Source organism: Mixophyes fleayi, chromosome 3, assembly GCF_038048845.1.
Source record: "Mixophyes fleayi isolate aMixFle1 chromosome 3, aMixFle1.hap1, whole genome shotgun sequence".
In the NCBI taxonomy this organism is placed as follows: domain Eukaryota; kingdom Metazoa; phylum Chordata; class Amphibia; order Anura; family Limnodynastidae; genus Mixophyes; species Mixophyes fleayi.
Window position 1 is genome coordinate 28248160 of NC_134404.1, and position 27086 is coordinate 28275245.

Below are 27086 nucleotides of genomic sequence, written 5' to 3' on the forward strand. Positions count from 1 at the left end.
TTTCACCTTGTACTGTGCCATTGTTTGTCCTTGTACGGCGCTACGGATACTTTGTGGCGCCCTATAAATAAAAATTAATAATAATAACAATAATAATAGATATATTACATTATCGACACAATGAGGTCTTAGTTCATATTTTCATCAAAACTTTTAAGCCTGCATCCCAGCGTCAAGGGCACCTCAATATAATAGGTCCTACAATGACCTATATGCGTCAAACCCCATTAAAATACCATTAAATCAGATGCACTCACCTCCCAGGTATAGGGGCTTACATCTAGCAAGGGCTGGCTTGTAAGCCACACACACACATGAGTCTTAAAAAGGCTTGATGGATAGCTGGTAAGACAATATAAGGCAATATTATGAGACAAAACCAGAGAAGAAATAAGCCTGCGCTCGAAATATCCCATGTTATATATGGTACCAGCTTCATGGCAGTTTAAATGCCCAAATATGTATACAAAAAAACTGTTATTGTTGGCAATTAGCCAGATGCCAGAGAATTGATATACGAAAAATCCACAATTATTAAAAACATTCATTTCTGAAATTTTTGTTTATCTATTCTCCCTACATGAGGATTTTTTTAGTTGCTGTTGGATTTTAGTGTAATGTAAAATATAAGAATATTGGGCCTGATTCGTTAAGGATCGTAGCTTAAGAAACTTCTTATTTAAGTCTCCTGGGCAAAACCATGTTACAATGCAAGGGGTGCAAATTAGTATTCTGTTTTGCGCATAAGCTAAATACTGACTGTTTTTTCATAGCACTGGTGCATTGCATCCCTTTTCAATAAACACATCTGGCTTGTGCAAAAGTCCTGGGTGCAAATAATTACAGGTAATCACTACTTGCTTCAAGCTGTAGGAAGAGAAGCACATTAGTGAAGTCATTGATGTTCATAAAAGTTTAGTTGGCATTGATAAGAGATTATCTTTGTTAGATTACTCATTACTGTGTCTCCAGGGTTTGATTGTATAAAAAGCAAGTGATTGTTTCTCTGGTAAAAAGAGAAGCTCTGGCCCTTAATGGTATAGTTTGTCAATGATAACCAACAGGCTTGGATAATACAAGCATTTGCAATAAACATGAAAAAAACTAAGATTTTTTTGGGGTATAAAGAAAGCAAAACCTACACACAATAGAGAAAAGTAATTATGGTCTTCAGGACCTTGTATTAGAGCTCTCCTTTCCTTTTCGGACATTGGGGATTTATGAGAACATTCAATGTGAGCGTGTTAATTTTTTAAAAAAAAGAAAAAAATAGCATGTATCTGCTATTAATGTTTATTATTTTTGTTTATCCTAGGTAAAAGGAGCTGTGCTGGGGAAAACCTGGCTAAAATGGAGCTATTTCTGTTCTTCACAACGCTGCTGCAGAACTTCACATTCAAGGCTCCTCCTGGAGCAAAACTGGACCTCACGCCTGCACTGAGTGCTACTAACGCCCCGGAACCTTATGAAATGTGTGCTATACCTCGCAGCTAGAACATGTTCTCAGAGAAGCTCATTTGAATATGCAATAATTGCTGGACTTACAGCATTTAAGGAAAAAAAATCAGTGTCTGATGTTAATATTTTAGAACATGTTTTCAGAGAAGCTATTTTGAATGATATACCATAATAATTGAAACTATCTGATATTCATATTTTACTTAATTTTAAGGCTAAGAAATGCTTCTGATGTAATGTTGCAGCTACTGGTAATGAACTTGGTATTAGTGCTTTTGCCTTTGATATATTAATGTTAATTGTTATGGCCAATAATACTACAGAGCATTCTACTCTCCTTCACCCAGGAGATGCAGGAAGACTGTTTAACCATGTAGGTTTAAAAATACAATGGTAAGGAGGTTATTTATGAGCTGGATAAAGAACATAAGATTGATGAGGAGGAGTGTAAAGCAGGATAAATAAGTGTACAACTTACTTGCACCCAAGATGCTGAGAAGACTGCAATTACTGAATGCACTGTGGTAGATGTCGTTTTTAGGTGACCATTGGAGACTCCTAAGATCTTGCTTGTTCACTTTCATGTGCTTGTGTCATTTCTTTGTATAAGTTTTATTGCATTACTTAAAAAATAATAAATGAATATATTGTGATTTGTTTTTCTGCTCAGATTTGATCCTGGATACTTTATTCTTTAAATCTTTCACTTAACACATGGACATTATAGACTTTTCTACATTTATTTTATTAGATAGTTTAACAGTTACTAAAAGCTGTGTCTCACTAGAAATTTAATAATTCGGGTAACTCAGAAAATCACTGGTAGAAAATATTGCATTGTTGAATACAATGTAAAAAATGTAACATGGAGAATATGTCACCCTAATGGTATAAATAGCTCAAATTGCTTCTGTTAAGTTGAGATGTTTAAGCAGGGAGAATATTTCTTTCAAGCTCGAGCAATATTCAATATAGTAGCAGCCACAAAAACACTGAAACAATCACCACTATGACTGTCACTAGGGTCATTTAAAATGCCTTTTTTATGTCATGTGCCTATCTTTGCATAAGATCAGCCACAACATTAAAACAACTGACAAGTGAAATGAATAACATTGATTATCTCATTAGAAAGGTACCTGTCAAATGGTGAGATATATTGACAGCAAGCTGAAAGTCAGTTCTTGAAGTTGAAGTGGATGTGTTGTAAAAATGGGCAAGTGCAAGGATCTGAGCAACATTAATAAGGGTCAAATTGTGATGGCTGGATGATTCGGTCAGATCATCTACAAAACGGCACGTCTTCTGGGGTGGTCCCATTATGCAGTAGTTAGTACCTACCAAAAGTTGTCCAAAGATAGACAACTGGTAAACAGACAACAGGGAAATGGGCACCCAAGGCTCATTGATGCACGTGGGGAGCCTGTCTGGTCCAATCCCACAGAAGAGCTATTGTAGTAAAAATTGCTGCAAACATTAGACATCCATCTTAGAAAGTGAAGATACTGTAAGGCCATTACTGTAAGGTCATTTACTGATGTTGCTGGGACAGCGGCATCTGTAAACATTTTGACATTTTTCTTCTGCACCCAGAAGAAAAATAACGAAAGACCACATACACTATATTTTGAATGTTAGACAGAATGCATCATGGAAAGTTCTACTCAGATTGCGATGCAGCAACCTAATAATATAAACATAAAAACAAATAAATATAAGTAAAATAGCATATAATGTATATAAAATTGCTCAGTGAGCATTAAACTCAGTGAAGAGCCACTGTAATTTGATTTTACCTCATACAATTGCTCAACAATAAATTATATAAATAACATTCATGAAAGTCAGAAAAGTGTCCTATTCTTTGAGTACTTGAAAACATATATTTATATGGACTACTGCAAAATCTAATAATTATCTTAGATGTCGGTCACATACTACCTTGTGTGACAATATGTAATCATATACATTCTCTTTTAAAAATGTAAGGTTATATAATCATTTTTATTCTTATTCTTTTGAACAGACAACTCCAAACAACTCTCTGTTGAGTTCACTGAATATAAACTAATATATCTCAAAAAAATGAATCTCTCATACTATCCTGAAAACTGTCCTAGCAAATTAACTCATAACAACTATAATAGCATAACAGCTATCATGTATACTAAAAATTCTCAAGGACAAAATCACTTGCAAAAAAAAATTTGTATCTGGAAGACAGCACCTCAGTCCATACAGCATCATTGTATAAGCTAATCTGAGGTAAACTTTATGGCCAAGATAAAAATCCCAATTGGCAACCTAACTCCCTTCTTCCTCTCCTCCGCTCCCCCTCTGCTCCCACTCGCCTTCTCTCATACGCTCCTCCTCTCCTTTGCTCCCCCCTTTCCTCTGCTCCTCCTCTCATCTGCTCCCCTTCTCCTCCTCCCATCGGCTCCCCTTCTCCTCCTCTCATCTGCTCCCCTTCTCCTCTTCTCATCCGTTCTCCCTCTAATCCACTCCCCCTCTCCTTTGCTCCCCCTTTACTTTGCTCCCCTTCTCCTCCTCTCATCCGCTCCCACTCGCCTCGACTCCTCCTTTAATCAGCTCCCCTTTTCATGGGCTTCCCTTCTCCTCCTCCTCTCATCAGCTCCCCTTCTCATCCACTCCCTGTGTCATCCGCTTCCCCCTCTCCTTTGCTCCCCCTCTCCTCCTCTCATCTGCTCCCCCCTCTCCTCCTCTCATCCGCTCCCCTTCTCCTCCGCTTCCCCTCTGCTCCTCTCCTCCACTCCCCCTCTCCTCCGCTTCCCCTCTGCTCCTCTCCTCCACTCCCCCTCTCCTCCGCTTCCCCTCTGCTACTCTCTTCCACTCCCCCTCTCCTCTACTCGTCCTATCATCTGCTCCCCCTCTCCTCCTCTCCAAATCTCATCCCCTCCTCCTCTCATCCGCCCCCTTCTCCTCATCCCATCCACTCCCCTTATCCTCATCTCATCCGCTCCCCTTCTCTTCCTTTCCTCCGCTCCCTTCTCATCTGCTCCCCCTCTCCTCCTCTCATCTGCTCCCACCTCTCCTACTCTCATCAGCTCCCCTTCTCCTCCACTCCCCTTCTCCTCCTCCCATCCGTTCCCTGTCTCCTCCGCTCCTTGTCTCATCCGCGCCCCGTCTTCTCCTCTCATCCGCTCCCCTTCTTCTTCTCTACTCTGCTCTCTTCTCATCTGCTACCCCTCTCCTCCTCTCATCGGCTCCCCTTCTACTCCACTCCCCTTCTCCTCCTCCAATACACTACCCATTTCCTCCTGCCCCCATCTCATCCACTCCTCCTCCTCTCATCCTTTTCCCCTCTCCTCTTTTCCTCCTCTTCCACTATCCTCCTCTCATCTCAGGTTCCCCTCTCCTCTGCTTCCCCTCTGCTTCTCTCCTCTTCTCCCCCTCTCCTCCACTCCTCCTCTCATCTGCTCCCACTCTACTTATCCTCCAAATCTCATCTGCTCCTCCTCTCATCCACTCCCCCTCTGCTCCTCTCATTCGCTCCTCTTCCCCTCATCTCATCCGCTACCCTTCTCCTCTGCTACCCCTCTCCTCCTCTCATCTGCTCCCCCTCTCATCCACTCCCCTTCTCCTCCTCTCATCCGCTCCCCATCTCCTCCGCTCCCCGTCTCACCTGCTCCCCCTCTCCTCCGATCCCCCTCTCCTCTGCTCCCCTTCTCCTCCTCTGATCCCCTCCTCTCATCTTCTCCCATCTCCTCTGCTCCCTGTCTCATCCGCTCCCCGACTTATCCGCTTCCCCTCTCCTCTGATGCCCATCTTATACACTTCCCCTCTCATCTGCAGGCTGTCTCATCCGCTCCCCCTCTCCTCTCTCCTCTGCATCACGGTCTCCTCCTCTTATCCACTCCCCATCTCATCAGCTCCCCCTCTCCTCCTCTCATCCGCTCCCATTCTCCTCCTTGCCTCAATTCCCCTTCTCCTCCTCTCCTCCACTCACCCACTCCTCCTCTCATCCGCTCCCATTCTCCTCCTTTCCTCCGCTCCCTCTCCTCCTTCTCTTCTCCGCTCCCCCTCTCCTCCTCTCATCCACATCCCTTCTCCTCCTCTCATCGGCTCTCCTTCTCATCCTCTTCCCGTCTCAGACGCTCCTCCTCTCCTACTCTAATCCGCTCCACGTCTCATCCACTATCCTTCTCTTCCTCTCAACTTTTCCCCCTCTCCTCCTCTCCTCTGCTCTCTGTCTCATCTGCTCCTGCTCTGGGGGACTATGGGGACTCACACAGACTGCAGCAAAATACATGAGAGGATGTGCGAGGGAATCTGTCTGTAGACAAACATGGGACAATAGGTAGAGAGGACCCTGCCTACGAGAGCTTACATTCTAGAAGGAGGGGGGGTGATGAGAGGCATTTGAAACATCTGGGCGAAAATGGAGATGTCAGGCAAGAAATAGGAGGTGATGGAAAAGATGGTCAGGAGGTGGCAGGATAGTCGAGCTTAAAAAAGGTGAGTTTTGAGTGAGCGTTTGAAAGACTGAAGGTTGGGGGAGAGTCGAGTGAGGCAGGGTATGGAGTTCCAAAGAATGAGGGCAGAACAGCAGAAGTCTTGAATGCGAGCATGGGAGGAGGTGATGATAGGTGAATTGATGCAGAGGTCAGAGCAGACTGGCCGTGTAGATAAACTCTAGTATACAAGCTCTACACAATCTTGCCCAAAATAGAACTAATGGTCCCAGTGCTTTGAGACAATGAAACTAACTACTTAGTCACAGTGCCACCTCATGCAAAGTCTTTACACCAACAAAGGGTAGCACAAAATGAGCCAACATACCTTCCTTTTAGTAACCTGTTCCATTCTAGACTTGTTGATCCTTATAAAGTGCATAAACACAGCTAGTGTGCTAAAGCACATAACCCATGCTTCTAATGGATTTAACCTTTTCTTCAAATAAGGAAGACAATCATCCTGACACATTAAACAATTGTGACATTGACCATTTATTAAGTTCAGTCACCCAGGACCATATTTTTATATCAGATCAATTGTATAGTCTTCCAGTTTTATTTTATTTTAGACTTCCCAGTGAGTTTATGTTTCATAATCTGTGTGGAGTTTGTATGTTCTCCCTGTGTTTGCGTGGGTTTCCTCCGGGTCCTCCGGTTTCCTCCCACACTCCAAAAACATACTGGTAGGTTAATTGGCTGCTTTAAAATTGACCCTAGTCTCTCCCTCTTTGTCTGTCTCCGCGTCTGTGTGTGAGTGTGTGAGTGTGTGTCTATATTAGGGAATTCAGACTGTAAGCTCCAATGGGGCAGGGACTGATGTGAATGAGTTCTCTGTACAGCGCTGCGTAATTAGTGGCGCTATATAAATAAATGATGATGATGATGATGATGATGATGATAAATCAGGATCATGTTTTTCTTATCAGTCATAAAACAATAATTCAAAATCAAAATTCCTGTTTGCCCAGTGGGACCACAATCCTACTCCTAAGAAAGAAGTAAGACACTGTCCCTACCAACAGCCCTTATCTATTGAATTGATAAACTCCACTGTGCAGCACATATGTGTCCAAATAGACAGTTTCAGTCATTCCAGCCTCTGCCCAGAAGGGAGCCAGGAAGGGAGTCAGCAAACAAGGCCCTGTCCAAGTACTGTAGAGCTTCTCTGGCTATTGAATCTCTGTTCCCCTTGGAGATTATAACAGTTCGGCTTTGGGAGACTTGAGACTGTGAGAGGTTTTAAAGAGGCAGATTACAGGGAGTCTGCAACATGCAAAGACTGGTGATAAAGGATCTTTTCTGACTGGATACCGATTTGCGGAAATAAGTAGACTCGTCTTCTGTACTTGTGGATCCTGTTATCAACAAGTATCCCCACTGCCCTGCAACCAAACTTTCACAGGGCAGGTGATTGGCATATTCCCTTCAAAGGCAGAGAGACTCTAGCTCCTGCCACGTAGGTCAGTGAGGTGTACTGTACCAGAAATCACTCTTGACTCTGATAATAACAGTTTGATGGAGAGTTTCACCTGTCTCCCTAGTTGGTTCATTGACTGATTTAGACGCTTTGGTCAGGGTGTAAGCAGGCAATAGTGCTCTGGTGTGAGTATCTGTATTTCATTATATGTTGAATGCTGTCACCAGTTGTTTAGTATATTCACTTGTTCTTGTTATTATGAACCTTTTTCAGATGTTAAAATACATTTTATTTTTGTTAGTATTGGAGTAACCTAAAGTTCCTATCAAACATTAATACCCTACTGCCAAGCCCCTAATAGGATGGTATACTAAACATTATCTGGACACTCAGGTAGAAATGTGAGGCACTAACTAGCGGTTATTGCCCCTGGAGTAACAATATGAGGATTATACTTATTTTTTCAGATAAAATTCCCTTTTGAATGACTAAATAATAAATTATCTTTCACATTATTCCATTTAGCGAATAGGAAAAGCACAGATTTGACAGCAGGCCAGACACCAGCTAAATCAGCAGTTGGTCAATACTGTTACTGAACAACCATTAGGCCTCTTGCTCAGCCAGACAGGATGACAAGACTTCCTTATGCAGTGAGCAGTGGCGCATTCAGGAATTCATCTTACAGTCTATGTTGGGTTGCCACGATTGTTTCTGCATGGCAACTCCAATTTTTGAGTGTTACAACCAAGGAAGACCTACAGAAAGAAGCTGAAAATAAGATGAAGAGGACTGAAGTGTTCAATTTATTTTAATGCCTCCTTCAGCGTACAGTTTAGTACAAAATATGTGTGGAGTATCCTTTAAGGTATAAAACATTAATTATACTGTAAAAACAATTGTTATCTAATCATTATTGAGTTTGTATCTCAATATATATTTTACTTTGGAACCCCCCTCATAAAAATCCTGTGCTTGCCCCTACAATGTAGAGACAATTGGTGGCATGGTTTTGGGAGAATTCCATTATGCACCTTGGTCAACATTCAGTATACAAATAAGTCACTTTAGGCAATACGGTGATGTCTAATATCTCTCTTTGATTAAGAACCTTTTGTCACAAACCTTGGTAGCAGAAACCTGATCCGGTACTCAGCAGTCCAGAACCACATATGTAGTGAGCACTGCTCCTATGGCTGGTTCTAAAATTCTGGCTCTATCAGCAGTGATGGTGTTACTACGTTACAGTCCCTGAGATCCTGTTTATATGCTAACCTTAGATTCTTTATTCTGATCTAGTAAGTTGGGCATCTGTAACTTTGTACTTGACCTGACAATCTTGTGCATATGTAGGTTTGATCTTGATGTGACACTCCTGTGTATTTCCAAAACTTGAATCCTGACTTGGTTATTCTATGTATTTTCAATCGTAATACCTGATACCCGTGCTTCCTGTATTTGCTTCCCTCATCCTGTGCATGCAGACTATGCATAAATACTTATAAGTATTGGACAGCCATGTGTTATCTATTACATTGCTATCTTTAGGAATCTAGACAGTATGCAATTTATGTGCAATCCTGATACCTGGTGCCCCTGTGATATCTCTATTTACACCTTAACAATAATCTACAATCTTATTTATCTGTTTGATCGCCTTTTAATCACTATTTGACTTGTGATATACTTTGTGACGCTGTAGCTTCATTACAGAAGCAAGCCAACATTGTATTTTATCCTGCAGGTGTCCCAGTGGGGATGTGTGGGGGGTTCTACCAAAGCTATTTGTGCTGTATGATACCTCTCTAAGGGTAAAAAATCTATTCATTAGTGTAAATTTGCGTTATTCTTTAACAATTTTACATATTGTCTGCCATGGAATGATAATCCTCTTCTCAACCTTTATGAAAATTAGGTGTCAGCATTAGAAAGAAGATAATTGGTGGGTTTCCATCCTGTGAATACATTCTGGGCAAGAAAAGAAGATTGTGTAACACTAATAAATAGGGTAAAGGTGAGTTCATTTTGCAGAGTAAAGGTGACACAAGCAATGTTGCAGGATAGTGATGGGAAAGCTTTCATTTACATGCGCAGTACAATGTATACAGGTGTTTCAGTTCAAATATAAAAAAGAAAAAAAGAAAAATTTATCCCCATCAAGAATACATTTGTAATATATTACAGAATTCAAAAAAATATAGCTTCTAAATATAAATCTAACTACTTTCACAAAACTCTACCAGCTTAACACAGAGGGAAAAATATCTGTTCTTGCTTACTTTAACTGGTTTAAAGTAATTGCTGCATTATTTTCTTCTTTTTTTTTAATGAAGATGTAAGCAGCATATCACTATCACCATATCATCACCATCATTGTTTATTTGAAAGTGCATTAAACTCCACAGAACTAGACAAAGAGTATTACAAATTATACATAAAAGCAAATTGTATAGAAAAATATAAAAAGTGCATACAAAGCTGATGAAAAATGTGAAAACTTGGGATAGAGAGGGCCCTGTTTTTGAGAGCATACATTGTAGTGGGAGATGGCAATGCTGAGACAATAAAGGATGAATCTCAAGATGGAGATAGGATTATAGCTGGTAAACCACTCATAGGGTGTAGTATTATACTGCACACTCACTATTTACTGCCACCACCAAGATTTGATTCCAAAGCTAACACTCTGACGATGTTCTTTTCCTGACTTACATTCCACTACAGCTTAATTTAAATTGATCATTTATTGTAAATAAAGCAATTTCCTGTGTTTCATTTATGTAGTTTCTAATAATCAAGCTATCTAGCACATGAATCCCCTAAGCACTCAAAGACAGAACATAATTAAATGGAGCTAAATATGAGGAAAAACAATGATTAAGGCAGTGGTTCCCAAACTTTTGCAGTTCGCGGCACCCTTAGAGTCTCCAAATTTTTTCAAGGCACCCCTCCAAAATAATTATTGAGCAGTCCTGTTTCAGAAGTAGTTGGGTCAAAAAAATGTAATAAGTATTTAGGTCAGGACAGAAATACTTATTTAGTTGTATGCAAAAATGCCCCCTCTGCATCCAGGCACTCTGTCCCCTCTGCATCCAGACACACTGCCCCCTCTGCATCCAGACACACTGCCCCCTCTGCATCCAGACACACTGCCCTCTCTCACACTGCCCCCTCTGCCCTCTGTCACGCTGTCCCCCCTCCTCTGCTCTCTGTCACGCTGTCCCCCCTCCTCTGCCCTCTCTCACGATGTCCCCCTCCTCTGCCCTCTCTCACAATGTCCCCCCTCCTCTGCCCTTTGTCACGCTGTCCAATACTCTGCCCTCTGTGTCCCCCTCCACTGCCCCTCTTACCCTGTGTCCCCCTCCACTGCCCCTCTCATGCTGTGTCCCCCTCCACTGCCCCTCTCACGCTGTGTCCCCCTCCACTGCCCCTCTCACGATGTCCCACCTTCACTGCCCCTCTCACGATGTCCCCCTCCTCTGCCCCGCTGTCACCCTCCTCTGCCCCTCTGTCTGCCCCACTGTCTGCCTGTCACACTCATCTGCCCCTCTGTCACACTCATCTGCCCCTCTGTCTGCCCCGCTGTCTGTCCCACTGTGCCCCTCTGCCTGACCGCTGTCACGCTCCCTCTCACTCCTCTGCCACGAGCCAGCCATAGGAAAAAACAAAGAGCACATAAACTTACCAATCCGCGCGGCGCCGGGACCCAGCAGACTACTCTCTCCCGCAGCTGTCACTGACGTCGATATTCAGTGATAGCTGCGGGAGAGAGGAGTCTGCTGGGTACCGGCGCCGCGCGGATTGGTAAGTTTATGTGCTCTTTGATTTTTCCTATGGCTGGCTCGCAGCACCCCAGTGACAGCGCCGCGGCACTCCTGGGAGCCGCAGCGCACACTTTGGGAACCGCCAGCTTAAGGTATAAAAATGTATTATGAAAATGACACACAGGAATATACAATTATGCAAACAAGTTTCTTAAAATATAAAGGAGAAATACAGGAATAGAACATTTCTTCTAACTTTTGACATGGCAAGCTGAAATATGGAACAGATCCTTTATAGAAAAATTAATACCCATGAAAAGAACAATGGACAACAGTTTATAATGTTTTTTAAACACTCTCCCATCCTCCTCACTCCTTGGGATCTCACTGGAAGAGGTTTGTGTCTATGTTAATGTGAATTCACCACCGTTTTATGACTTTTATTCACAGCACCTTTCTATTTTGGAATAAAATATATTTTAACCAGAACACCATAGAAACATAATAATGCATTCAGTCAACAGATCATGTTAGATCCATGATTTAGGAAACTACCTGATTACTCTAGTTTTCCTATGGGCAGGCATTAAAGTTTCATATATTTGATTATCCATTTGTCCAGAAATGAAGCTAGGAGTGCAAAAACCTCTTCCTCAGTAACAAGAGAGAATACCTTAGGGTGGGGAAGGTAGTGGAGGATAATGTTAGTGTGGACTGTTGGATCTGGCAAGAACAGATTGTAACTTTATCCACTGATTTATAATATAAGACATTAAATAAAATATTTACTGATTACAGTATACCACAGCCTATACTCATGCCATACACAGTATCATACCATACATAAAATGTACATCACACTTTGGGTGAAGGAATTAGGGAGATATGCATAGCGGTTAGTACTTACATGCCAAATAGTGCTCATGTTTTAACTAAGCCAAATAAATATATGAAAAATTGCAATCAGAGGGGAAATTGTCATCCCTGTCACCAGTAATACAGCATGTTTTGTAGTCTCAAATGCTTAATTTGTAATACAGTTCCTTGTCTAATATATAGAAGCAACCCCATCCCATTATGCAACAAGAGACCCCTGCTGCAATACAGCGATATCCCTTTCCAGTATTCAGTAAGATTCCCATGCCCATATACAAAAACAAATCCATTATCCATTTTCAGTAGCAGCCCATTGCCATTATACAGTTGCATCCCATAGTCAATAAACAGTGGAAGCTTATCGGCAGTATACAATAACAGCTTGTGTCTGAATACAGTAGAAGCCTCATGACCATCTACTCTAAGAACTTAGTACCAACACAGTTGCATTTTATCACCAGTATACAGTAATAGTACATGCCTACATGCAATAGGCTGTGGTCACAGGTGCCAGGTGTAATGACTAATTGTAATTCCAGAAATCTATAATCAAACTACGCAACCAATCTGACCAGTAGGCAATGCTGCATATTCACCCAGCTGGCCAGCATACATGTAAAGCTATCACATGTAAAATATTTATTCTATATGGTATTGGAAGTCTTGAGTAACTAATAAAATCCTTGTATTTTCCAGTAGGAGGTGCACTATGCCTTGTAATACAGAAATTTTATTTTTCAACTATTGTATTTTACATTTCAAATGCAGCAAATTTTGCTTCAGCTGTGAAAAGTGTAAAATTTGTAATTAATTAAAGATGTGGTTCTAAAGTGGTAATAGGCTGGATTTTAAAATGACAGCTTTAAGCTTTTCATTATTCCGCACTATTCTGTTTTGAGTAACTGCTAATTTCCTGATGAGGTAGGTTGTGTGTTATGCATTATAATGCATGAGTTTTGTGCAATTAAAATGTATTACAAATTCCATTTTGCTGGAAAAATATAAAATATGTAATTATTTAGTGATGGTTCTAAAACAGTAATAGGCTGGACTTTGCAAAAACATTTTAACACTTTTCAACAAGCACATTTCCATGTAATATGATACCACTAACTTAGGACTTTGATTTTATGGGGTCTGTTCCGGAATGCCGTGCACCCATGTATGTGGCAGGAATGATAGGCGCTTCTGTACACAAAATGCGTTTCCTTATATTTTGCACTTAGTGAATGACCTCTAGCATGATGTATATTCTCTTTGTCATTGCATACTATGAATGATATTTGTTCTGAAATAATTTCCATAGTTCCGTAGTATGATTATTATTATTAACCTTTATTTGTTAGGCGCCAAAAGAGTTCCGCAGCGCGGTACAATGCACAAACAGTAGACAGTACAGGGTAAAACATTACTGAACAGTAAACAAAAAAATACTAGCACTTCAGGAGCTCCAAGCAGGTTAATGCAGTAAAGACGGAGCAGAAGAGCAGGTAAGGACACAAGAGAGAAGAGGGTCCTGCTCAATGAGCTTACATCCTAAGGAAGGGTGAACAAAACTCAGGTACAAAGGGAGTGAGTTGACGTATAAGGGAGGGGAGGAGGGCTTAGGTGGAAGGTTGGTAGGCTTTGAGGAACAGGTGGGTTTTTAGTGCCCGTTTGAAGGAGCTAAGAGTGGGAGAGAGACGGATGGAGCGAGGGAGGTCATTCCATTGAAGGGGGGCAGCACAGGAGAAGTCTTGGATTCTGGAGTATCAGAAAGTCACAAACCGATAATCTATGTCACAGTTATTTATTTCCCATCAGCTTAATCCCACTTTCACTCATCACCAAGTGTATTCTCTGCAAAAATGTACTTTATAATGTGTTAATATTACCCCCACTTTATAACCACCCTTGATATATAATGTCAGTTTTTGCCTGTATTTTAAACTAGTATATATAAAAGGAGCACTGAATGAGCATACAAACCCCTCGTGTGTAAACACATATGCAGTACTGTGAAAGACTATTAAACATTGTTATTAAGTGCCATAATTATTCTATGTGTTTAGTGAGGGGTGGAGTCATTTGGAAGTTTTATACGCCTCTACATGTCAGGTGTGTTGTAACTATATGGCTTAAACATTCTCCAAGCATTTATTAACACACAACTCACTGCAAGAACAGAATAGAGAAGACTGAATCAGCATTTTGTGTAACCTCAGCAGAACTCAAAGTAAGGAACAAAGTCCTCTGACTGCTCATAAACATTTTGACTGCTTTAATCTATGGAATGTCAGTGTGTGTCACATTAAAGACATAGGTTTAAACTGAGTGCTCAGATTAGGAAATTGTATCATTTAATACACATAAATGTTTATCTGCATGTCTGGTTGTGTATCTCATGTATCTCATGTATTTCTTTGGGGAGTTTTCTAAATAAGCGTGGATATAAATTGGGATGTGGACTGATGATACAGTGTTAAAGTAATTATCTCCCTGTTTTCTAGTAATCTCTGCCTTTCTGGGGCTGTTTCTATAATTCCTAGTGAGTCTGGGAGTCTTTTTCGTGTGTTTGGGAATTGTCTGTGACTCTTCTTCATGAAATTGGAGGTTTGAGTCATAATCTTTAATGTCTGTTAGGAGCTTTCTCTCTTTGTTTCTAATAAGATATTGTCAATCAACAAGAACCAACAGGATTACGGCACATCAGTATCCATTTGGAACTTGACCTATTCTCATCGCTACATTTGCTCTATTTATTTTATTAATTACTTCTATTCATGTCTCCTCTATTTCCCCCCTACTCATGTATTTCTTATAACAGTCCTTTACAATTAAGGTGCTTCTAGTGTCAATCAACTAGGACCCATAGGATCATGGCACATCAGTCTCCATTTGGAACATGACCAATCAGCAAATGGCTAGGAACATCACCATACTAGGTGCTGCACCATTAACTCAATTATCCTTGAGGAAGCCAACTATTGGCGAAACGCGTTGGTCCTTTTTGCAACTTCAGACCATCTCTATCTATCTCCAATATGAACACCCTGTTCTGTCCTACAGAACGGCAAGGGCATTATTATTGCAGAGTCTGACACCACCGATACGCAAGCACAGATGGGAAGAGACGCAGCCGCAAACAGGAACACATCTGGAGACAGATTCTGAATGCGGCATGAAGGGGACCTAATAGTACCGGAGATCCCGGTTAAGATTCTTTCATGGAGTAAGTGACTGAACAACAGTCCCCCAACACCAGCCGTTATTGACATTTGCGAGTTTTCATAGTACATCTTCGGGACTTGCATCTACTCTGGCTCTACCCTCATTCTCCATACAGTGACATTTGCACAGCAAGCATGAACTTGGATATAAGTGTGTCTTAACCTACTATAGGCACTTTGGATACTGTATTGGCCAACACCTCCATTACAGGCATTGCCTCTAGCAGACCCTTCCTCATTTCCACTGTGGCTGTGATATCTCAGACTTTTAAGACAGGATACATTGTGGACACCATAGACTGTTATCAACGTTTTGCTGTAAATCTCAGCTTTTCTGACATGCAGGACTTTCAGCCTTCTCTGATATACAGAACTACTATTGATTTGTTTACCTTGTTTCTCAGTGGGTAGAAAGTTAATTCTACTTAATTTACTGATTATATGTATTGTATCAGTGCACTTATTATGTTGTAATATGATTTGGCTCAATATATGATCATTCACTATTATCAGTTGCTTGATTTCTTACATCCATTATATGCACCATAAGCACTTGTTTCGGCGGCAAGGGAATTGTATATTTTTATTTTATTAATGATTTCATTTATAGTTATCTATATTGTATGTACATATTTATGAAACTTTAAATTAAAGATGTTTATTATATTTTTCAGATAGTTTTTTTGCTATTCATAGCTACAGCTTCACAAGAGTTTTGATTCAGTAAGTCATAATCCATTTACTGTGCTTTGTGAGACAGCACCTACTGTTTATGGTAAATTGCAATTCATGCTAGGCAGATCATGTAATGTCTGTGGAACTGCAGTGATATATGACACATGTTAGCTCTACAGCCGTGCAAGTAAGTTATAATGGCCAGTGGGAGAGTTAGTGTACAAAATTAATTGCAGGGACAGAGCTCTTGTAAGAAATGCCGGTGTTCAGACAGTAAGAGGCCAAAACAAAAAAGGGCCCAGTTTGAAACAGTAGTGACCAGATAGATATTCCTCCAAAGTAATAATTATAAGCAAATTAAGTTAATTGAACTAAAGTAATTCTCTGTAAAAGAGAGAGCGTTGTATTAGTATTATTCACTTTGATATGTCAAATCGATAAAAAAAGAATCATTATGTAGCTTTACTTATCTTCTCAAAACAAACACATTGCACATCATTAAGTCAATAGATCACTCTTCCTGATATAACTTTTTGTACCAAGTGAGTCAGTCACAGTGTAATATGTTAAACATGCAAATGACAGGATTATTCTTAACTCTTACTTACAAGACTCCACAAGGGGTCCACAGCCCCCTACATAGAGGGATTGGATTTCAAGGGTCTGCCATATGTACCTGATGTGTACTAACAAGCTTTTTGGTGTCCAGTAATCTTTAATGTGGCTGCTGTAAAAACAGACATACTTATTTACAATAAGACATAATATTACAAACTTTTAACCTCGGTAAGGTTAGATCTTAAATCCAGTAGACTTGAACACTGTATAAAAAAATACAGGAGCCACCTCTCTGGTGGCAAGTTCTCCCGTAGGATGACAGAAGAAATATCTTTGACTATTCCTGGTACTGTATATGTATGATAACTATTTTAGTTTTCTAATAAAATATCTATGTTTTGTCTTTCCTCTCTAGATATTACAGAAGACTTTGTATGCCATGGACCCTTTCACAATTATTCTGTCTGCTGTAGTCATCCTATTTTTGGCCTACATTTTTAACAATCGGAAACAACACAATTATAAGAATTTTCCACCGGGACCAAAGCCTTTACCGATTATTGGAAATATACACATGATTGACATGTCAAAACCTCATAAAACATTTATAGAGGTAATACTGTACATCTGCTAAGACACCACCAAACCATTTATGCCTACATTTAAAAAAAATTATGATTTTTAACCATTTTTTGCGCCATTAGTCCAGAAAGAACTACAAGGTAATTTAAATGAGAATAAGTCAAAGTGGGTACATTTATTTCCCCAAACTATTTACAGTAGGGAAATGGGAAGAAATTTGGCCAACTTTACTAAACTTCAAATGGTAAGGAACTATAGTCGTTGTGTATCAGGGTGAAAATGCATAATAATAGTTTATGCTTAGCTCTGTTACTTGTATTCCTATAAGTAAAATAAAAGTATCATGAGTTTGTTTGCTGTATTATTGCAATCTCTTCTTTCCACAATCAGAATGGTATTATTCCATACGGCAATGTTATAGATGTCATCCTTAACCGTTAAGAAATGATACCTCAACATTCGGAGCCTGATGCGAATTTGAACTTATGCCAGTTTGCGTACCATAAATTGCACAAATTTACAATGTACAGGTCCACAGAATGAATGTAGACATATACACCACTTCAAACATGCACAAATTTGTCACTTCTTTCTCCTTACGAGGGGGGCGGTAGAATGGGAGAGGATAGGAGCAGTCTGGCAGAGGCTGAGAATGGTAAAAGTGGTCTCTTACAGTGGCTCATGTAGACCAGCACGGGATGCATATACGTCTGTTAGGAGGTGTATCTTTTGTTCCTGATAGAAGGCAGGTGCAAATACATGATGACAAGGACAACCAGCAAAATTGCCTAAACTACATATAAACCAGGCGCATATGCTACTGATATGAAACTGGATGCATCTCTAGATGTATATGGTCCAGCACATGGGTGGAAATGTTCTTTCTTTTTGTATATGGTTTTAGTAGAATTTACACCCATTTTAGAGCATTTGATCTAATCCCCCTACACAGATCCAGGTTTTAACATTCTGCCTTCACTACAGCAATATCAAATGTTTAATTTATAGTTTTGTAGATTATTTTCTTATGTTTTCTTGAGGTTTATAATATCTGTTCCTCGTAATACAATATAATGGGTTTCAACCAGTGGTGAAAGTAGTGGTGTATATGGTGGTATGCCATACCACCACTCCTCCTACTGCCTTCATTGTAAAACTATCACATTCCATTCACTTTACTTTTTTATACTGCCCCTCATAAATTTTCACTTCGACCACTGGGACCAATGGTAGAAAATTATTATTTTACTAGTATATCGTAATTTTATTTCTGAGTATAGTCCAAATTATTTCTCCTATTGTTTATTTACAGATGTCTAAGAAATACGGCTCAGTATTCAGCGTCCAGTTAGGCATGACAAAGACAGTCGTCCTATGTGGTTATGATTCTATTAAAGATGCTCTAGTCAACCACGCTGAGGAATTTGCCGACAGACCAGAGACTCCAGTGTTTGATAAAGTACAAAAGGGATATGGTAACTGTTTTTTAGTTTCTTTAAAAAATATATAAATATAATACAGTTTAAGTATGTTTTAAAAATTGTAAAACTGAACATATATCTGTTGGCTTATTTGTACTATATGCAATATGTTCAGCCATTTATACACCATTCCCTGTGACATCCTGGTAGTAAGTTGATCATATATGAAAAGTTGTTGAAGGGTTCTACAGCTTAAAGTCAAATAAACCATAGTGGGAAATGTATTAATATTTTTTAATATCCAACAGTTTGGATGGTGAAAGCCAAAACCATTTGCAATGAGTGTCAGTTTGAAAACCCTGTAGTCACATGCAGGTTAACCCAAAGAGTATGTGGTTTAGGGCAAACTGTCTGGCAAAACCAGATAGAAAACATTAGGTTTTACCAAGCATTAGCATTCATTCTAGTGCTATTCTGCATCATGCCCGGTCCTCAAGGGTGGTCCTGAACATACATATCAGGGTTCAAATGTTCAAATATAGTGCCTGCTATTTTAGCACTACAAGTACCATCATGCACATGCGTACTGTTACTTGCAGTGCCACAAGAGCGGGTACTAATATAATTGACCCTCTTGGTATAATAAAGTATTTGTGCCCCTTGGTGATAAGATAAATTATTTGTGTCCCCTTAGTAATACAATAAATTAATTATAGTCTATCAAAGAAAAAAATATTTTGTCCACAACATTATTAAAACCCTCAGATAAAACTGACTCCTCCCAAGAAACTCCTATGACCAAATGGGTTAATGCCTCGTAAGTTTGCATACTTCATAGATGGGCAGCCAATCAGGAGTTATCTTTCACGGATGAAAACACTGCCTATCTATTGTTTAGGCTGGTTTATTGTATATTAACTCATTTGGTGACGGGACAGTGATGTGTTATGTGGCTTTTTGAAAAACCATGGTTTGGTCTTTTAGTAAGTTTGATGGTTTCAAAGTAAAAATAAAAATGGAAATTGCTATAAATCTGCATTTTCGTTAATTTCACCCATACAATCTATAAATTGCATTGAATGCACTATTTACTTTCATACCATGCAGAGTATGTCTTATTTAAATTAAATGCATAATTCTAAAATTGTGAGGAGTTAAAGCATAAATATAGATACATTTTAAGAAATAATAGAAACATTCCCATTACCGTATCACATCTCTAAATTCCAAACTGGAATGAGACACACTCTAATCTCTTGCTCAGAGGATGCTGCCATTTGTCTGAAAGAGCTTTACCAATGATGGCACAGACTTGATGGTGATTGCAATCTGCATGTATTTGTTGTTAATTTCCAAATGCACTGTTTAAGCCCCATATTATCCAATTGTTTGGAGAATGATATAAAAGAGGAAAATAATTGATTGTCCGATCTAGTTGCTTAAAGGGAAAATAAGTACATTTATTTAATAAAATATTAATATAAGATTGAAGTATGCAGCACAGCCAACCTGTTAGCTTGGAGTTTCATTACTGAACCCTCTCACCATAGTCAGCAAGGGGGACGTTTAATACCATTTGAACAATGGAAACAATTCACAAATATACATAAATTATTACAGTGTTATACAATGTTCCAAAAAGAAGTTAATTACAATTTGCAATAAGTTCTGTCTCTCTGGGCGGATGAAATGTTGTCTTTGTGTTCGGTCCCTCAGACGTTGTTGACATCTGGCTTTTTGGTCAATTAAAACAGGTAAATCTTAAATAGAAAGATTACAATTAGTCATATTTAGTCTTGAATTAATAAGAATTTCACAACATATTTGATAGTGACATTTTCTAAGACTCTTTTACGTGATACTTATCTTATTAGTAAGTTATTGAACATTGATTCCAGTGGTGGCAGTCATTATACAAGTGCTTGGAATGTCGACACCCTGTATATCGACCAAATAATTTCAATTTCAGTAATTCCAATATATAAAAAAAGACTAATTACTATAATGATGACCAATAACATTCCTGCACGACTGCACAAATGTTATACATTGCGATATTAGGAAATAGTGGCGTGCCAAATTTAAGTCACTTCTAATGCAGACACTCCTACTTTCTTTTTTAAAGTGGCAATGCCAGGACCCACTGCCTCGAAAAACGAATCCAAGGGTTAGGGTTAAAAATTAGGGTCCTGCCATTGCCACTTAAAAACTAAAAAACCCCCACTGTCTACATTACAAGTGACGTCAATTTGAAGCGCCGCCATTTTCTACTATCGGAATGTATAGCAGGAGTGTCATCGGACATGTGCTCTGTCTTCATTATAGTAAGTTGGCATTTTAGATATATCAGAATTACTGCAATCAGATTTATTTGGTCGCTTTACCGGGTATCAGCATTCCAAGCACTGGTGTAACATACCCAACCAGATTCCACTCTATCTGAGAATATTAACTAGAGCCTCCCCTAATCACTGTAAACAATGCAGTTAATTTTAATGCTTACTTGTGGGTGTTAGCGGAGTATGAAAATCATTTCACTATTGTATTTGTACCTTAATTGTGTTGATACTAAACATATGTGCCAATCTGGTTTTAATATAGATTAGTTTCACAACTTATAAATGAGACCCTTAATTAACATCAAATTAAATAATATTAACACAGAGACAGACTGTCTGAATGTAAGGTAATTTATTCTATATGTTTTTTATCCTTTTGATCAAGGAAAAATATAGTGTCATAACTAAATACGATGAACTGATGATTAAATATACAATCATATATATTCACTAATAATTACACTTTAACAATGAAACAAACAAACGTCAATGATTTTGAATTTTTGGGACATCATTGACTCAACCAGTCAACTCAGTGCTTTTCTGAAAAGCAAGTCTGCCCAGCTGTCAGTCACTCTCTGCTTGTCTTAAATAAGCACCTCCCCCCTAACATGAAAACATGCTGCAGAGGAGTGAAAGAGAGAATGGGTGACATACATAGTAAGTATAGTTACTCAATGTATTGTATTTTGTTCAGTTTTGTAACACACCTTTGATTAGTGATGAGTAAAATGTTTGCAGTTCTGCAAAATATTTGCCTCATTCTGCATTATGAAACAAAATGTTGCATGTCTTACCAACGAATATGGTCTTAAGTGTTCCCAGTCCTGCACCAAACACACTACACAGCTGCATTAATTGACCGCCTGCATCCCATCTGTATTCAAGCTATAAATTATGGAAAATGTAAATTTACAAATATATTCTTCAACTCTGAACAGGAGATTTAGGCTGGGAATGGTTGACTGACTTATGGAGAGCTGACATCATACTGTATAAAGGTGTTTGAGGTAGATTTCGTTCTTGGTGAAGCTCATCTCTTGCCAAAAATATATTATATTTTTTGCAGACGTTATGTGTATTTCAATCAGCACAGCCCCGTGACATATATTCACTCTGTTCAGGTGTTGTCATGTCTAATGGTGAGAACTGGAAAGTGATGAGACGATTTACTCTTTCAACATTAAGAGATTTTGGGATGGGGAAGAAAACTATAGAAAACAAGATTATTGAAGAGGCTGAATGTTTAACACAGACATTTAAATCGTATGGAGGTGAGTGGTTACTTTATAGTTTCCATAATAACAGGGATTAGACCATACTATAATAAGTTTGTTAGTGTTGTTACATACATGCACTGTTCAACATCTATTTGTGTTATTCTCTGCTTGCTCTAATCTTTTTCATATTCTTTATTTGCTGTAATTATACATTATGATGGTAAATTACAGTTGGAGTAGGTTTTATTGCACTTTGTGTGGCTCATGTATCTTAAATTTCAACATTCCACAAGTTAAAACCACTGTTCATCACTGGAACGGTGTCATACCATCAATTCACCATAATTGTTTTGTGTAATGTGAAATTATGCAACAAAGGCTGCTCTAACTGTTAATACAATGCAGAGTGCATTTGGATTTCTATTATACAGTCATGGCCAAAAATGTTGGGAATGACACAAGTATTGGTTTTAACATGTTGATTCCATGATTTTTTAGATGATATTTAACTAGAAGGCTTGTAATGCTTTTCTGGTCATTTATTCAGAAATGCAAGTGGAATATATGAATATTTAATCTGTTGTATCTGTACTAAATAGCAAATCAGCAAGTGATTACTTATTACTTGTTTCGTGCCCACTACTATGTATGTACCCCTCCCTTCCCCAATACACTGTCCTTCCTCACTCCCCTTTTTTTACTTTTTTTTATTCCCTTTTTCCTTTTTTATTTCTGTACAAAATCTCATGAATCCTAATAGAATTTCAGTAAAAAAAAATAATACAAATATTGCAATCTTTTTTTTTGCACTGTGATTTAGAGTTGAGCTAGAGTGTGTACCCCTCCCAACTTCTAACAACATATTCAATTTAGCCCCTGCCTGCAGTAACTTTTTGTGAATAAGATTTATGTTTATTCACTCCTGCCTGTAGCAACGATCCACAGGTTTATGCAATGAGGGTGTGCGTCACATATTTCCTGTCCAGGGTTCCACCAGGATAACTTGGTCTCTTTACATAGCTGTTATCTGTGAGTTAGAAAGTGGAAAGGCAAGTTTTAAAAGCATAATGGCTTGTTTGACATAAAATATGCAAATTTGTACTATACATGCCCACAAAAAAAGCATACACACATCAGACACTCGCACCTCCTTGAGACCAGAGAGGGGCATGTTAAAGCAGGCTGAGTACAGTAAGGGTATATTTGCTTAATTTTCGATTGAGTCTGATCTGCACAGAGATGCATGTGCGCCTCTCAGGAGCCGTATCTGTGCCTGATGGCTAGGGTTCAAACACATGCTAATGATGAAGACACTCCGCACCACTAGCTAACACCTTCTGATTAGATGATTGCATATTGGCCTGTCTGCTGATGGTACTTCATAGTAATTCATTAGTTGCTGGCATATATTCATATTACTTAATTGATGTTTCCGTTTGGACTGCTGCAAGAAAGAAAATTCCCATAACATTTTTATAGGTGAAAGCAATAGAGATTTGTATTTAACTGAATTTAACTTTTATTTGTGTTTGTATTGGATTACATTTTTATTTGGAAAAGGTAACTTTTGCATTTATTAAGAACTGTCCAGAAACTATTCTCTTTTGTGCATTTGACACTTCATTACATCATTATATTGTGTACAAATTGGGTAATGTGACTTTCTCTTTCATTAATGTAAAGCCATATTTCTGTGCTATCATGAGGCATAAGTATACACACACTTGTTACTCCTGGGGGTAAATGTATCAAGCTGAGAGTTTTCCGGCAGGTTTGGAAAATCAATCAGATTCTAGCTATCATTTATTTAGTACATTCTACAAAATGATAGCTAGAATCTGATTGGTTGCTATAGGCTACATCTCCACTTTTCAAACCCGCCGGAAAACTCTCAGCTTGGTACATTTACCCCCTGATTTTGAAAATCCTGTGATTTTCTCGGGAGAGTTGAAACTCGCCGATATATTAACCTGAGATTTGATGTAAAATCGCCAGAGAGGTGTTTCTGTCAATATTTTAATTTGAAAACTTTTTTTAACATTTATAGGAAAACCGTTTAATAACTTGACCATCATTAATGCTGCTGTAGCCAATATAATCGTGTCCATACTACTCAGTCATAGATTTGACTATGAGGATCCGACCATTCTGCAGATTATGAGCTTAATTAATGAAAATGTAAGATTCATGGGAAGACCTATGGTCAGGGTAAGTTTTTCTCCTATTGCTGTTTTCAATGTTTTGTTTTTTATTACTTTTACTTACTTTTTACTTCTACTTTCCTTTGACAATTAATCTGGGCTAGACGATTGTGGGCCCCACAGCAAAATTCTGTAAGGGTCCCCATGGTGAAAAACTCACAGATATACATGTGGATTTGGCAGGGAAGCACCTACTCCCCTAAAAATTTGTATCTATCTCCAACATTTTCACTATAGTCGTGAGAGTAAAGGAACTTTGGGGCTCTTTTTTTTCTTCTTGTGTATATCTAAATGTATAAATTATGTTGGCTTATTGCATATAAATGCATTTTCCCTTACATAGTGTGCCTAGTTGATGGACAAAAGGTTGCATTGAAAGCAATAGTCAATCGTCACAGACAGTAACTGCACCCGCCACTACCCCTAGTAGTTAATTTTATTCATCTCTTCCCAAGAATTTAAACCTTTATTTTGTATTTGTGCAAACATTGTGTTTAGGTTAGGGTTAATTTTTGAGGGTTTTGCACCAGTTTAAAGTTTTGTTGGCAGTAGATTTTTGCTTGAGATGCGATAGAAGATGAAAGAATTAGATTGGTGATAGCTTTTCATCTTCCAAACTACAACAATTATTTGACTGTTTAAAAATGTTATACTATTTAAAAAAATAAATTAGTGTTCTTGGTCTCTAAAACCAGCCAAGATTGGAAACATGTGCTTTAGTGGGAACAACTACAACAGTAGACCTGGATGACTGTGAAGTTAACATTCTTTGTTTGTGTCGCTACACATATATTATTAACGTCTATTCATGAGGAAGCAGCCTCAGTTAATTAGTAACCAGTGCATTACTGATGTAGAAATTGATAGGTTGTTCTTAGTGAATTACTAACCTGCATAAACTAAATAACTGTCTCCCATCTATGCAATAACAGCATGTTATACCATCCTTGCCATTCAATTATCAAGTTCTGAATATATCAATGTTATTAAGAAGTATTACCATACAATGATTTAAAACAGTATTATTTATTTGATTCACATTTAGTCCTTTATATGCTTATATACAGTACATGAAACATTGTATTATGTCCCAATGATTAGCAAGGTATATCTCAACATGTTGAATTTATTTTACATTTAAAATGGTATCATGCATATTATAAATAATAAAATGTTTGCTCTAAGGAGATATGATTTGTAGCAGTATATACTGTGGTTACGGACAGCATAGTTTACAGAGCTGTGATAATGAAAGGCTTAAAGTATTGCTCTGTGCCACACAGTTGGCCTACCTGGTACCTATCTGAGGTTCAAGATCACCAAGGCAAATTTCTTAAATAACAATTTAGGAAAATTTAACCAAAAGGTAGCACCAAAACAGCAATAATAACATTTAAATAATGAACCACAACAAATCACACTACAGTCTAGCACACTTGTAATAAAGCCACCTCAGCAGGGGACGCTATCTATAAATACTACTCCAGTGATGCAGTCATTCTCTCCTTTGGAGCTACCAGTAAGTTAGAGGTCCCAGGTCACTTTCACTTCGCTTTTGGAAGATACACAGCTCCCCAAGACCTGGAGAGAGATCAGGATATATGGCAGTGCGTCAGGGACCGATTGTCTATTACTGTCAACTGGCAGAGACCTGCAATCTCAATGCCAGTTTGACTTCAGCTATCCCTGGGTAGTGAATTCTTCTCTGGAATTGTGGGAGCTCTATTTTAAAAGCAGAAATGTCCCCCCCGTGGGTCTCCTGGAGGAGTCCTTTTGTGGGATTACTTGATACAGGTAAATATGCATACAAAGGAAAACCAAATTATACAATTAAGTATTGTTCAGCAGCCTCTACAGAGCTTGTTTAAACAGGAGAGGTCATAACACATTACATTTGAATAACTAATTCAGTCATCTATAATTAAACAAAAGTATAAAAGAGATATTAAAAATGACCGTGCTTCTAACAGTTGCTGCTATCTACACTTAAAAAGAACCACACAAACGTTCTCATCCAAATAAAAACCTATATAGAAAATCAAGAGTGTCCACTCTCTGTGTTCACATAACCCAATATGTAAACAAATCAAATAAACATATTCTTGTGGGTGTCAAACATGTGTGCTTATATTGTTTCTCTGTTATCCCTTTCAAAAATGAATGGTGCATACACCAAAAATATATATTGAGAAAAACAATATATACTTATATTTAGTATAAGGATGGATCCTTATATCATTGCCTAGTGATTTTCTCCTCTATGCAAATTATTCATAGTGGTAAATAACATATAAAAAGAAAATGAAAATACAACATAGAGTAACATTGTTTAAGCCATAATATTATAAACATGTGAAAAAAGTGCCAAAGCAATGGTGATTATTAATGTGAATCAATCCAGAGGGTTTGTCCCACCAAGGTGTCTCTCCTTTGGAATAATATTGAAGAGCATCCAATATCATGTTAAAGGGAAGAGGAAAACATCAAGTACCTTGATATAATGTCTTCCATAATCTTCTCTCTAGTAAGTGTTATCACATGAGGGGAGCTGTGTGGTGAAGGACCAATCGACTTTAGACACTTAGCTTTACCTACCTTATCATTGAAGACAATTTTTCTAATAGATTGTATATGAAGTGGATTTCCAAAGGAGAGACACCTTGGTGGGTTCCCTGTGTTGGTGGGGGGAGCAGGGTAGTAAAAAATAAATAAATAGAGATACTACTCACCTCATCGCGGTGCCAGCGTCCCTCCTCCTCCCTCTCTGCAATGTTAACACTGAATGACAGGCGTGATGTCATCAAGTCACGCCTGTCATTCAGTGAGGAGCAGCGCGGAGAGGACCAAAAAAGAAACAAGAAGACAGAAGTGAAGAGAAGAAAGAAGCTAAA

The 27086-nt window shown here is 38.6% G+C and overlaps 1 protein-coding gene across 1 annotated transcript in view; it reads left to right on the forward strand.

Annotated features, from left to right (window-relative positions):
• The window catches only part of LOC142143093 (uncharacterized), a 189355-nt gene that overhangs the window by 44046 nt on the left and 118223 nt on the right, over positions 1 to 27086 (forward strand). The window contains exons 10-15 of the mRNA XM_075200807.1: positions 1316 to 1489; positions 14138 to 14205; positions 16848 to 17045; positions 18327 to 18489; positions 21899 to 22048; positions 24042 to 24202. Of these exons, the coding sequence (XP_075056908.1) occupies positions 1316 to 1489; positions 14138 to 14205; positions 16848 to 17045; positions 18327 to 18489; positions 21899 to 22048; positions 24042 to 24202 (914 nt within the window). The remainder of the gene's footprint in view (positions 1 to 1315; positions 1490 to 14137; positions 14206 to 16847; positions 17046 to 18326; positions 18490 to 21898; positions 22049 to 24041; positions 24203 to 27086) is intronic.